The 13,347-nt window shown below is 47.5% G+C and overlaps 1 protein-coding gene across 4 annotated transcripts in view; it reads left to right on the top strand.

Moving 5' to 3' along the window:
• The window catches only part of ZNF654 (zinc finger protein 654), a 330,726-nt gene that overhangs the window by 35,489 nt on the left and 281,890 nt on the right, over positions 1-13,347 (top strand). For 3 of the 4 annotated variants that reach the window (XM_078658097.1, XM_078658094.1, XM_078658095.1), the window contains exon 3: positions 1,507-1,588. The exons of the other annotated variant lie outside the window; for it this stretch is intronic. In XM_078658097.1, coding sequence (XP_078514223.1) covers positions 1,507-1,588 — 82 coding nt within the window. The remainder of the gene's footprint in view (positions 1-1,506; positions 1,589-13,347) is intronic. 4 annotated transcript variants of the gene reach the window in all.

Raw genomic sequence — 13,347 nt, 5'->3', positions numbered from 1 at the left:
GAAACTTATCTCAACTGTCCTTGGCACAGCAAATTCGCCTTGGGTAGATGTACTTACGCTTGCAGGTTAAGCACATTAAAGCAAGACACTTGAGAGAACCAGCAGTAGCAGACCTGAGGAGCTGTAGTTTTAAAGTAGTCCCTCATACAGTTAAATGCATGCTCTGAAGTGGAGGCAGAAGGAGGTGAATGCTCCACTGGACTCGAGTAAGATGGGATGAAAGCTGCTGGTCAAAGAAATAGTTGAAAGGGGCAGACCCATCGTTAACAATCGGTCTGCTTGACAGTCAGCACCCAGACGTAAAAAATAAAGCTAGGCTTCTTGAGCTTTTCAAAGAAGGCCATCCGGGAAATGTTTATTCTTATGTCAACTTTCACAGCCGCCTGAACCCATTAGATACATACTTTCTACACTCAGGAAAGTAGCAATCGCATCATGGTTGTTTGAAAACATTGACAATATGAGAGCTTAGATGTGTAATGATATTCGTTATGTGGAGGGGTAGCCACCCAAGAACTTTTGGGAAATAGGTTCATAGTTAGATTTTACTTTCTACTATTAATACTTCACATGTTGCAATGACAAGAATTCTCTTTTAAACGCACATCTTTGGCAAGTGCACAAACGAAAATGTTAACTGGTTTTCTACTGCATTTGTTGCACTCATTTGATAGTGTAAAACAAAACTGACATATTAGCCTTTTGCACCAGAAGCAACAATTGTTGGGTGCAATCGGTCACCTTGAGCATTAAATTAAAGTCGCCCAGAAATTGAGTGTTACAAATACAATAATATAAATTGGTGAATTGATGTTTCCAGGGACAGTTTCGAATTTTAAATCCAAGCAAGAATACTTGTGTACTGGTGGTTGTGTTTGTGTTGTTGTGGTACCTTGCTGTTGCTCTTTCCTCACATGGTTGCAATTGTGAGGTATCTCTGAGGGCTCTCTTCTCCACTAGCCTGGGCCAGTTTTTTAGATTGTGCCAAACTGCTCCCCTAAAAGTGACCATGCTCGCTCTCTTTGCACTTTCCAGCACCACCTGGGACCTAGAAGTCCCCAATAGTATTTCTTTGCTAAATCTGCAGGAAAAGGCACAGCATGCGAGCTTGCCTGTTGCCCGAGTATATCGGAGTGCAGTGAAGCCCGAGTGCATCGAAGAAAGCCCTGGCAAGTGAGAAAGGTGGTTGAAAGACTGCAAGTCCAGTCCTCATCACTTGGCGTTATCATGAGTTCTGGTTGACTAATTTGCTTTAATAAGGCAAGCTCCCTTTAGCATACATTTGGAATCCTGAAAAGGGGTGATGTGATTAGGATTGGTGGGTGGAGGAAATTCATTAAGAGCTTTCACATTTATAGCTTGTTTAGCCCCATCTTAATTCCACGTCTTGTATTCATAATGAACTGACTTATAAATTAACAATTTAATATATGTTAGTCTATCAAGTTTTTTTCTGTACTTTCTGCTTGCCGTTTTTATAAAGAATGTGTGTTTCATTATTTCTAGGAGTTTATTTGAACTCCTACTGTTTTTTGGCAAAGATGAATTTGATGAAACTCCATTAAAAGGCATTCTTGAGTCAATACAGGTAAGAATTGCATGTTTATTTTTCTCGTGAGTTTTTCCATGTGTCACATACAAATGTTCAAGAGTGAGTCATTCGGTGGAAGAATGGGCATGAATCACCATTGCTTTCTTTTTGTTGGTCAGACATTTGATTTACTGATTGTCATACTACTTAAACTCTGTCTTTGTCTTGATCAATGAAGTTGAGGTTGAAGAAAGACAGGTTCACTCATGATTTATGGAAGCTGAAAATTTGCCTATCTACTGACGGTCCTGCAAGGAGATTTTTAAACCCCTCTTTCTGGAAACGTATGTCTACATAGGACCCATATCTTTGTAACTGTTAGTCTAAGGAGCAGAGATGATGTCTTTGTTTTAGCTCTTTAACAAAATCAGTAACTTGAACTTTAAAACGCATTCATGTTATGTTAACAGTAGCTTATAGAACACATTATCATCCACATGGTATCTTGGTGATGAAAAATAGCTGAGTGCAAAAGACCTCAGTGAAACACTTTGGCTAAACTAAAAGGACTTCAGTTTCTTCCTAAATAAAAGAGCAAAGGGATTTTCCTGAGCCTCATATGTAGAGAGTTCCAGTAGGAAGGAGCAAGACTTGAAAAAGCCCCACCTCTCTTTCTGTTCTCACTGAAATGGGGTATCCATAGTAGAATCTGGAGTTCTAGAGGGAAGGTAAAGTATGAGAAATGGAAGCATTGCTGCGTAGTTGCGTAGCTGCAGTAATATTGACTGTATAACTCTGAAAAGGATTATTAAGTCAACGCTCAGCTTGAGGAGACAATGAAAGATGGTTGTTGTTCTCGAAAAGCGAGAAGGTAAAGTGGCAAGACTAGCCCCTTGATTTGGATTGGCCTGCAGTTAATGGATCAAGAAAAATTATCTTTAAGTAGACTCCATTGCAATACATTTTACACAAGCTTTTAAGGGCAGCAGTAACAGTGCCATCCTTCCTTTACTAGTGGTAAAATGAATACAAGTCTCATTTGAGATCTATAGGAAGTGCAGCAGCTGAGAAGTACATTTCTCCAGTATTAGGGGTGTCTTTCATAGATTCACATGCTTGAATATTCCCCGTCGTCGAAGTGGGAGTCCTACGGTACATAAAATAGCATAGATGAAAAAATTACATAATCATACATATATACATATAGAGCAATTGGATATAAAGATATCATACAGTTAAAAAAGTACCATAGAACAGAATAGGCCCATAGCAGCCTAAGGGAGTATTCACTTTAGTAACATATCAGTGTAATTTTAATGGTCCACATTCCAGCCAATCAGGCTGCAGCACCCTCTAGAACCTTCTCCTCAGAAGCTCAAGTCCTCAGATTTTCTATCTCACGTCGTGTGAAGGGAGTCTCCCTGAGCTCTGCTCAGTTTTTCTACTTTCATAGCTCTTTTCTACTTGACAAATGTCTTCCTCAAGGAAATCTTTATTTAGACAATGTTCATCCTGTGGCAAACTGAGACTGTTTCATGAAGATCCACACAGTAAATGCATTTACTGTCTCTACCTGGACCATGAAGTCAAGAACTGTAAGTACTGCCGTACTTTTTCTGCTAAAACTTTAAGAGACCGAGAGGCTCGTCTCCTTCTGTGGCTACAGAAGTTGAAGACATCTGAGTCAGTAGTCTCGGAGGTTGAGAGTGTCTCTTCTTTTCATTCCAAGGCCTCTCAGAAGCGTGGGTCAGAGACGGAGATGCCCTCTCCATTCCTCAAGAAAAGAAGACTTGTTGAAGTCTCTAAGAATGTCTCCCCACAGGACTTGCCTCCAACGCCTACGGGACCTGGTTCTCTGGCGTCACAGTCCAAAGCCGTGCCATCACCTTCAAAAACGGGCACTGGCTCGTCGAAGGGCTCGTCGCCGCGTCCGTCGACGACATCGACAACAACAAAATCAGTTGATGCTGTCTCTACGTCGACGACGACATGTTCAATGTCTTCAAGGACTACGTCGACGACGACCCATGAGGATCATTAAGATCTCGTCGACGACTGCCAAGACCTCATCGTCGACGAAAAAGCTTCCGTCGACGCGTCCATCTTCGTCGATGAAAGCAACACCATCGTCGACGGGACCCGGCCCGTCGACGGGAACCTCTTCGTCGACGGTGACAACGCCGTCGACGGTTGCATCCTCGTCGACGGTCCCACCTTCGTCGACGAGTAAAATTCCGACGATGACATCCTCGTCGACTGGGACATCTGTGCCGACGCTACCCTCTTTGTCGACGGCGAAAAAACCTTCGTCGACGAAGAATAAAGGGAAGTCACATACGTCAATGGCTATGGATTCTTCATCAGCAGACCCAGCGCTGGCAATTCAGCCTCCTTCTGAATCTTCTGCCGCTTCGTTAACAAGCGCGTCAACTTCACACCATCCACTGGCCACAGCCACCACCTTCACAGTGGTCACTGCTTCTGCATTTAAGTCCTGTAAAGAGTGGCTCTGCTCTTCCTGAACAATTGTTTCAGTCCGCGGAGGACTCTAATGATGGCTCATATGTCGATGTTTATCGGCCTGCGTCTAGCCCCTCTGAACTTAATATCAAGTGCCAGGACTATGACGAGGAGGAGGAAGAGGAAACCAAAGATGGGGCAGATCTTTTCCCCATAGAGCACTCTGAAATGCCCATAGCGGAACAGATGACACAAATACCACTGTCTTTAGTGTCTAATTTGCAGCACATGCTGGATGATTATAATCGCAGGTTTCCGCCATCTAGGCCTGTTTCTCCAGCTCCGCAACCTCCTCCACAAACACAACGTTTTATACCTAAAGTAACACACAGATCACCTGTACGCCTTCAGCAGGATACTGATAATGAGGACCAGGACCCTCAAAACACAGATCAAGATGACGACGACAACGTCCTCACTGATTGGGATGACTACAGGGCTCAAACACCTTCTACTCCACCAACATCACCAAGAGCTTCGCCGCCAGTGGACATTGGCAGCTTTCACAACTTGATGGTCCGTGCTGCCAAAAGGTTTCACCTGACTTTAGAGGTCCAGCAGACAGACTGTTTTTTATATGATTTCAAGGATCTTCCTCAGAGACAAGCCCACACCATCCCGATCATCGATCACATTTGGGAGGAAGGTCTCAAATTAATGGAGCGGCCTAATTCGATCCCGGCCGTTTTACCTAGACTTGATAAAAAGTATAAAGCGCATGCAAATTCTCCATCATGCCTCGTTTCTCAGCCGAAGGCGGATTCCGTCATCACACAGGCGGCTCAGAAAAGGTCTCGCAATCCTGCCACACCTCTCACATCTCCCCCTGATCAAGAAGGACGCAAATTGGATTCCATCGGGAAAAAGTTTACCACTATGGCGGCCACAATAGTTAGGGCGGCTAATTCCCTAGCAATTCTTGGACGGTATGACCACCAGATGTGGTCCGAAATGGCAGCATTAATTCCACAATTTCCGGATGCCATCCGCGCGGAAGCGCAAGCCATTGTACAGGAGGGAGAGAAGATCTCTTCAGAGATCATCGACTGTGCCATCAACATCTCATCTACGGGATTCAGGCAATTGGCTGGGGCCGCTGTGTTGCGACGCCAAGAATGGCTAAAGTCAACTGCATTTCATCCAGAGGTTCAAGCACGAGTGCTTGATCTACCCTATGATGACGATTCGCTCTTCGGCAAACATGTCGATGATGCTCTTGAATCCATTAAAAAGGATACGGATACGGCCCGGGCTTTAGCAACCCTCCAATATAAGAAGCAACCGTTTCGAGGAGCACGTGGTAGGGGCGGCAGCTCTTCCACTTTTCGTGGCTCCAACCTATATCGTTCCTATAACGACAATAGACCACGAAATAGCTACCAGTCTCAAAATCGCCAGACCAATTCAAGACCATACCAGAGAAAAACCACGTACAGAGGTGGTTCCAATGCTAAGAAACAGTGACAACCCCAGCGTAAAGTACACACCGTCTGTGAAAATTGGAGGTCGCATCTCCAAGTCCATCTTAAATTGGTCAAACATCACCTCCGATCATTGGGTCCTGGATGTGATCTCAAAGGGACATACTCTAGAATTTACAGAGAACTATTGGCTCAAGTCAAATTGATGATCAAAAAAGGGGCTGTCGAAGTGGTACCGCAAGGACAGCAGGGAAAGGGCTTTTACTCCCGCTTCTTTTTAATCAAGAAAAAGTCGGGAGAGTGGGGCCCTATTTTGGACTTGCGGGCCCTGAACAAATTCATCACAGCAAAAACATTCCAAATGTTAACACTACTTCAAATTTTAAATTACCTCAATCCCGGAGAATTCTTCTCCACTATCGACCTCCAGGACGCATATTTTCATGTGCCGATTCACCACAAACACAGAAGATATCTTCGTTTCACAGTCGGACACCTGCACTTCCAGTTCAAAGTCCTACCATTCGGCCTTCGCTCAGCACCGAGGGTCTTTACAAAGATCATGGCTCCGGTAGCTGCTTTTCTGCGCCTGCAAGGCATCCAATTTTACCCTTACCTAGACGGCTGTCTTATAAAGGCTCCGTCATACCAGGTGGCGAATCAGCATACTCGGGTCTGCATCTCGCTTTTTCGCACCCAGGGCCGTTCAGTCAATCGCCAAAAGTTACACTTTCGCCCATCACAGCAGCGAGATTTTCTAGGAGCCTTGCTAGATTTTCAACTGGCAAAGGTGTTTGTCTCCCAGGAACGACAGGACCGCATACTCAAGATGGTACTTTCCCTGCAGTCAAAACAGTACGTTTCTGTCCGGATGTTAAAATCATTCCTGGGCATGGCTTTCTCTTGCCTACATCTGATTCCACATTGCAGACTACATATGAGAGTCGTACAAGAGGAACTAGACAAGCAGTGGAAACAGATCTCGGGGTCGTTCAACGACAAGATTCACCTCACGCCCCGCATTCAATCTGCACTGGAGTGGTGGGCTCACCCTCCAAACATCTCCATGGGACAACCTTTTCAAGAGACAACTCCGACACTGACGCTCACGACAGACGCGCCATTGGAGGGTTGGGGAGCACACCTCGAAGGAATGTTCGTCAAAGGAAAGTGGACTGCGCTCCAACGCACGTGGCACATAAATCGCCTAGAACTTCTGGCAATTTTCCGTGCCCTAAAATCTTTCCAGAGGGTAGTGCACGGCCAATCGCTGCTGGTGCGGACAGACAACACCACCAGCATGCACTACCTCAACAAACAGGGTGGCACGAGGTCTCTTCTGCTCTCCAGACAAGCACAAGAAATATGAGACTGGGCGATTCACCATCAAGTTCATCTCGCAGCGATCCATGTGCCGGGTGTCTCCAATGTCCTAGCGGACTCACTCAGCTGGTCTCTCACAGACAATCACGAGTGGGAACTCAATCAACCAACTCTAGAGTTCATCTTCCTTCAGTGGGGTCAGCCACAGATGGATCTTTTTGCGACTGCCACCAACAGGAAATGCCAACGCTTTGCAAGTCGTCATCCCCACAGAGAGTCGAGCGGGAATGCATTTTCGATCAATTGGTAGAACAAATTAATCTACGCTTTCCCTTCGCTCCCTCTAGTTCCGCGCCTGTTACACCGGATGAGGCTTCAACCCTGTCATGTCATCCTAATAGCACCCAGGTGGCCACGGTGTCCATTTCACGGATCTCCTCCTATTTTCTCAGAGCGATCCAATTCCGCTTCATCCTCTGCCTCACCTCCTGACAATGAAGCAGGGGCAAATCTGCCATCCAAAACGGGCGTATCTCCAGCAATCTGCGTCTGAACATCGACGCAGATTGCAGAGAAGTGCTGGCTCACGCTCGCGCTCCATCCACCATTAAAACCTATCAACTGAAGTGGAAGCGTTTCTGTGTCTGGTGCCACACTAAAGCCTTGGATCCAATGACCGCCAAGCCTGAACAGATTCTGCCTTTTTTCCTGTCCCTTGCAAAATCAGGACTTCCACTCTTAAAGTCTTCTTAGCAGCACCCTCCCGCTTCCGACATGATGGTTCCACGTCATTATATTCCTCTCGAATTATCCAACAGTTTTTCAAGGGCCTCTTTCGGATGTTTCCGCCCATTCGTCGCCCTCCGCCTGCTTGGCGCTTAAATTTGGTCCTGTCTCCGCTCCTCCTACCTCCATTCGAGCCCATGCATTCAGCAAGCTTAAAATTCCTCACTCGGAAAGTTGCTCTTCTACTTGCATTAACATCCTCCAGGCGAGTAAGTGACATTCAAGCATTTACGATCCAACCTCCTTTTCCTCAGTTTTCTAAAGAAGTGGTTACACTACGCACCAATCCAAAATTTATTCCTAAGGTTCCAAGCGATTTCCACCATAATGAACCTGTCATCCTTAAGACATTTTTCCCTAATCCTCAGTCTCCTGCAGAACGTTCCCTGCATTCTTTGGACTTAAACCGTTGTTTGAAATTCTACATTCAACGCACTGCGCCTTTTCGAAAATCAGACCAGCTCTTCATGGCCTACGGCCCAATCTGCAAAGGACAGCCAGTTACCAAACAATCCATCACTAGGTGGATCTCCTCTGCCATTGCTTTTTGCCACCAACGGTCAGGAAAGCCCCTCTCTACTCCTGTTAGAGCTCACTCCACAAGGGCGGTGTCAACTTCCACAGCCCTCTTTGCGGGAGTGCCTCTACGCCACATCTGTAGAGCTGCCACGTGGTCGAGCAGACACACGTTTACGAAGCACTACTGTCTCGGATCAGCAGACGCCGCGTGGACAAGCGGTGCTACGGAATCTTTTCCAATAAGGTGAGCCTCTGTTGCTTCCCGCCTCCAGTCATAAAGGTATTTTCTCTTGAATCCTAGTATGCACAGTTTTACGTTGAATTGTGTTATGTACTTTGTTTTATGCTACCTTTATGACTCATGTTGTGCTTTACTGCTTTCTATTCTTATTCAATCATGTGAATCTATGAAAGACACCCCTAATACTGGAGAAAAACATAAGTTACTTACCTGTAAACTGTGGTTCTCCAGTATTGGTGTCTTTCATAGATTCACATGCGACCCACCCATCCTCCCCTCAGAGGCTCTCTTCTCCTCATGCACTCTTGGTCACTTTGTGGTACGAAAATCTGAGGACTTGAGCTTCTGAGGAGAAGGTTCTAGAGGGTTCTGCAGCCTGATTGGCTGGAATGTGGAACCCCTTAGCGAGGTGGCTGGCCGGTTGGTGACGCAGTGGGGTCCGAGCCCCGCCTGGGCCGGCAGGACTAACCTGCAAGAGAGGTGGGAGCTCCACTGCAAAGACCCAGAGGGAGGATGCCAGGAACCCGGGCCTCGGACGGTTCTGGGACTTGATCCCATCAAAGCTGTGGGTTGCAGATTGCGCTGGGGCCTATGCCTGCACTCAGTGCTTTAAATGGGAAAAAATAAGTGCAGGTACTCATTAAAATGAGCTAGAGGTGTGGCAAGTGGGCGGGGCTATGGGCGGGGCTTAGGGAAAGACAGGATGATCCATAATAACTTCTATACCACTTGCAGCACACATCACAACACAACAGAAATGTATTTATGTAAACAAAACAGGTTAAATCATTACACAAAATCAAAGCCAAACAGGATAATATGGTAACTTTTTCTAGTTTTGTAATATTTGCAACTTCTTAATGTCATACCATTATTTGTTGTTGTGTGGCACAATGCTATATATTCTCAAGCATGCACACACACCGAAAGAAACAAGCAGACATGTACACAAACCCATTCCCCACATTCAAAGGAGTATTTCGTTGTGCTATACATCGTTGTTTTTGTTGATAGAGTAAGCTTACTGCTGAGGTCTGTATTTTTAAATATAGGCTTGCAAAAAAAAAAAAACTTGCTAAATCAGGATTTATAATTTTTCCAGTAAATAAAAGCATGAATCATTTAATCACTTCAAAAGTATTTCCAAGCTGTGAAAGTGTGCGTGTGCACGCAATCGCTGTCGGGGCCCTGTAAATTCTGCAAGGCAGCCTTTTAAACTAGATTTCAGGCTGAAGGTTATTTAATTTCTCTTGATCAGACTGCTTCCAAGCATTAAAGGAGGCTATTCGATTCAAATCACATGTGGTTCCTCAATAGTTAAACCAATTACTTCAAAAAATGCAACATATTTTTACTTTACACAGATTTGTGTTAACATACCATTTCTAACCACCCTTTTCAGACATAAACAAATATCTGAAAAAAAGTGGCAATTCTAACTTTAGCTGTCACCTCACTTTTTTCCATTCCTCCCTCCCCCTTCTTTCTATGTTCATGTAGTTTTCCCCCAACCAGATCCAGTTCCTGGAGTACTGCAGCATTCCCTGCTATTCATCGCTCTTTGGGCAGGGCACCTTCACACTTATGAACCCGTTGTAATGTCGCTGTTATCATGTAAATTCAGCGACTAGTGTTGGAGGGGCACACAAAGGGAAGCCGCTCCTGTGTTGAAAAGAAAACCGGCTTTGTCGAAGGTGAAGGATTGTGTTTCCCTGCTACTTGTTTTAGTGCAATGGCCTAAATGGGACTGAATTACTGACCAGCAGGGGGGAGGCTAAAGCACTTTCCGCTGAATGGTCATGGGTAATTAACAGTGCAGGGTCTGACGAGACCCTGTCCTGTTAATCACAGCGTGACGCAAGCCCTCACCAACCCCAGCAGTCTGCGAAAATCAAATGGGAACTGCTAATCTAGCAGCCTCTCTGCAAGAGGCTGCTTCATGGCTACCATGTTCCTGCTGTGCCATCAATCAGAGTACCGGTACTCTCCCCGAACTGAAGAAAAGTGCCGGTACTGACGGCTCAAAATTTTTAAAGCACTACCTGCACTGACAGGGCCCCACTGAGCAGGAGAGTGTGGCAGTGGGGGCCTTCCCTCGCAACTGCTGGCCACTGGGAAGCGAACACTGCTGAGGCTAAACTAACTTTTTAGTAACCGGCAGAACAAAAGAGCTGTGACAGTGATCAGTGCATCGACCTGGGGGCCGGCTGGGACGCCCCTGCCGCATCGTCTGGTCCCAGAGGCCTACAGACACCTGGAGGCCTAGCGGTGGGGTCGAACTGGCTAGGGTGCCTTTGGACTTGCTGTGAATGGTCCTGGGGGATACACCATACCTGGTGAGCGGCCCGGGTGTAGACAGTTGGCTGTGAGTGAGCCAGGGATCCTCAGCCTGAAGTATACCGCAACTGCAGAGTGTTCAGGGCCCTGCGGAAACAACCCGCAGCTCAGCCTGGACCGGTTGACCCCCTGGCCTTGCAAAGTCCCTGTTCATCATGGGGGAAAGATAAAGGTACCACGGCTCAATCTAATTAAATATTGAATTACGCGTAACCCCTTCCTCAGGTGCAGGATCAATTACGCAACTTCTTAGCAGTAAAACAACGCATGTGGAAGGCATGGAGGAAGTACAGCCTCCTTGTAGGAAGGTAGATCCCTGACTATGGTTGCCCCCAACTTTTTGCCTGGTGTTTTGCTGGTTTTCTGACTTAGTTGACCTGGGGCCCTGCTATTCAGGACCCCAGGCCTACTGCTCTCTCTGTAAAATGGATTCCATGTACCTTAGGTACATATCTAATTGGATACTGAGTCACCTTATCAGTCCCTGTACAGTGTACCTTAGGTACCCAGGGCATAGGTGTACCCAGGGCCTACCAGGGGCTGCAGCATGTATTATGCCACCCCTGGCTGGCCATCCAAATCTGACACAACTGGCTGCACGACAGCTGGGGCAAGGTGGTGTAATCACCCTTTGCTTTAGATATAGTATACCTATATCTAACCCTAAATGGACACACAGATCTCCTATCAGTCACTCCTATGGCAGGCCTGGACAATCCTGAAGGCAGAGTGCTTGGAATCGTGTGAGATGGTGCTCTGGCATGAGCTGAGCCTGTCTGCGGCTTTCGGGATCTATCCCTTAGCCGTTTCCATGATATCGCATACCATATACTCTTAAGTGCATTATAATCCTCGCGGTTATATGCCAACTCTGGTATCGCTTTATCAAAACATGTCGAGTAAGGTGTCATACGAATTGGAATACTAACCCCTCGCCAATTCTGGCGACGGGGTTAGCATTCCACCCTTCTAGAGGGACACGACATGTATGTAACCTATAACCCCGGTTAAAGTCAAACAGAGCCTCAGCTCCACAAAATGGATGCTGCCACCGAGACACAAGTCTGCCCTCCTGCTGCTGGGAGTCCTCCCAGAGCAGGAGGCAAGGACAAAGGGTTTCCTGCCAGGGGCGGTGCCAGCACCGTCCCAGACAGGGTTTTGTGTATTCTAGGTAGGCAGGGCTTCAGAGGAAGGTGACTGCAAGTGGCACCCCGGTGCTCACTGTGCATAGGCCGGCTTGAACCAGTTCCAGGGGCACACCAGACCCTGAGCTGGGGAAAGCCCGCCAAAGGAGAGGGGTGTAACCACCCCCCTCCTGGTCCCACCCATAGGGCAGGACTTAGTCGCGTGCCAGCCCCCTTTTCCCAGATAAAGGTAGGAGCAGGCCCCCTTCCAGATTAGATCATCTTTGGAATCAAGACACGACTTTCTGCGAAAGGACTTCAAGATTTCTTCTTCAAGATTCTCCCTTGTGACTAAGGAGTAGTCCCCCTGCATCCGCAGGCACCATCAAGAACACTGCGGTCTGCTGCAAGTCCTTCCTCCGGAATCCGACTGCCCAGCTCGACAAGACCCGGCTTCCCTGGCACCTCCGACCTCTACTCACCTCTACAGCCAAGCTGAGAACCGTGAGTGCGACGAGACCTCAAGGGACCGGCTATTGCCAAGACTGCACGACTTCTTCACAGCAAGCCCGCCGGGTAATCTACTGGTGAGTGCTTTGGGGTCCGAGAAGCCCCGACCCTGAGCAGCTCCAGCACCGAAGATCAGCCCCCCAGCATCTCCACGATCGGCGTGGGGCCCTTCTGCTCTTTGCTGCTCACCGCGTTGTTTGGCTACTAGCCCGCTGGCTTGTGGCCTTCCGAACGACGCCCGACGACATCAATTCTGCTGGTCTGGTTGCTCCAGACTGGCTCTTGCTCCCTTCCAGAAGAGGAGCACCCCGGACCCTCCTGGTCCACTCAAGACGCCATTTTGAGTCCACCGCGTGGGCTTGAATTAGCCAAGGCTTTGTTGCCCAATCCTGGGTTCTTCGACGCCGACAGCTTCATCCATCGTGGGACAGCTCGCCCCTCCATCCTGGTCGCCGACAACGCCTCCTGGTCCGTGAGATCTGCAGAGCACAGCGTCGCCCACTCACCTAGTCGAGGTGACTACCATCCGGTGCCCTCCTGGTGCCCCCTGACTACTGGCTAGTAGTCACGAACTTGGTCCCCTCTGCTTTCAGGTATCGTCCATCTTCAAGATCCATGCTTGGATCACTTCGAACTCTCTTCACTGGTCGCCTGCCAGCATCTTTCTTCCAGGCTCCTGGTTCGTCAACGAGGATTCCCGACGTCTTTTGAGACCTATGCAGCTGCAGCCCCTGGACTAGGTAACTTCGGCATTTCGGTGCCCCAGCATAGCCTCACTATCCAAGGGTCAGGATCCACTTTCGTTTTCTCCCTACCAGGTCGGGTTCGCCCGTGAACACTAACTTTAACTTTACTAGCTATCCTAGACTTTGTCCCGCATCCCGCGTGAGAGTGCACACTCTGCACCCGAGTCCCCTGGGTCTCCTAGAAGTAATCTAACGATTCTATAGTCAAGTCCTAGCGATTCCAAAGCCTATTAGTACTGTACTTACCTGCTAGTAATTTCGTATTTCCACTTTTAGAGTATATGGTTTT

This window comes from Lissotriton helveticus, chromosome 8 (genome assembly GCF_964261635.1).
Source record: "Lissotriton helveticus chromosome 8, aLisHel1.1, whole genome shotgun sequence".
Classification (NCBI taxonomy): Eukaryota; Metazoa; Chordata; class Amphibia; order Caudata; family Salamandridae; genus Lissotriton; species Lissotriton helveticus.
The sequence above is the reverse complement of the archived record's forward strand: the minus strand, read 5'-3'. Positions and strand labels throughout refer to the sequence as shown.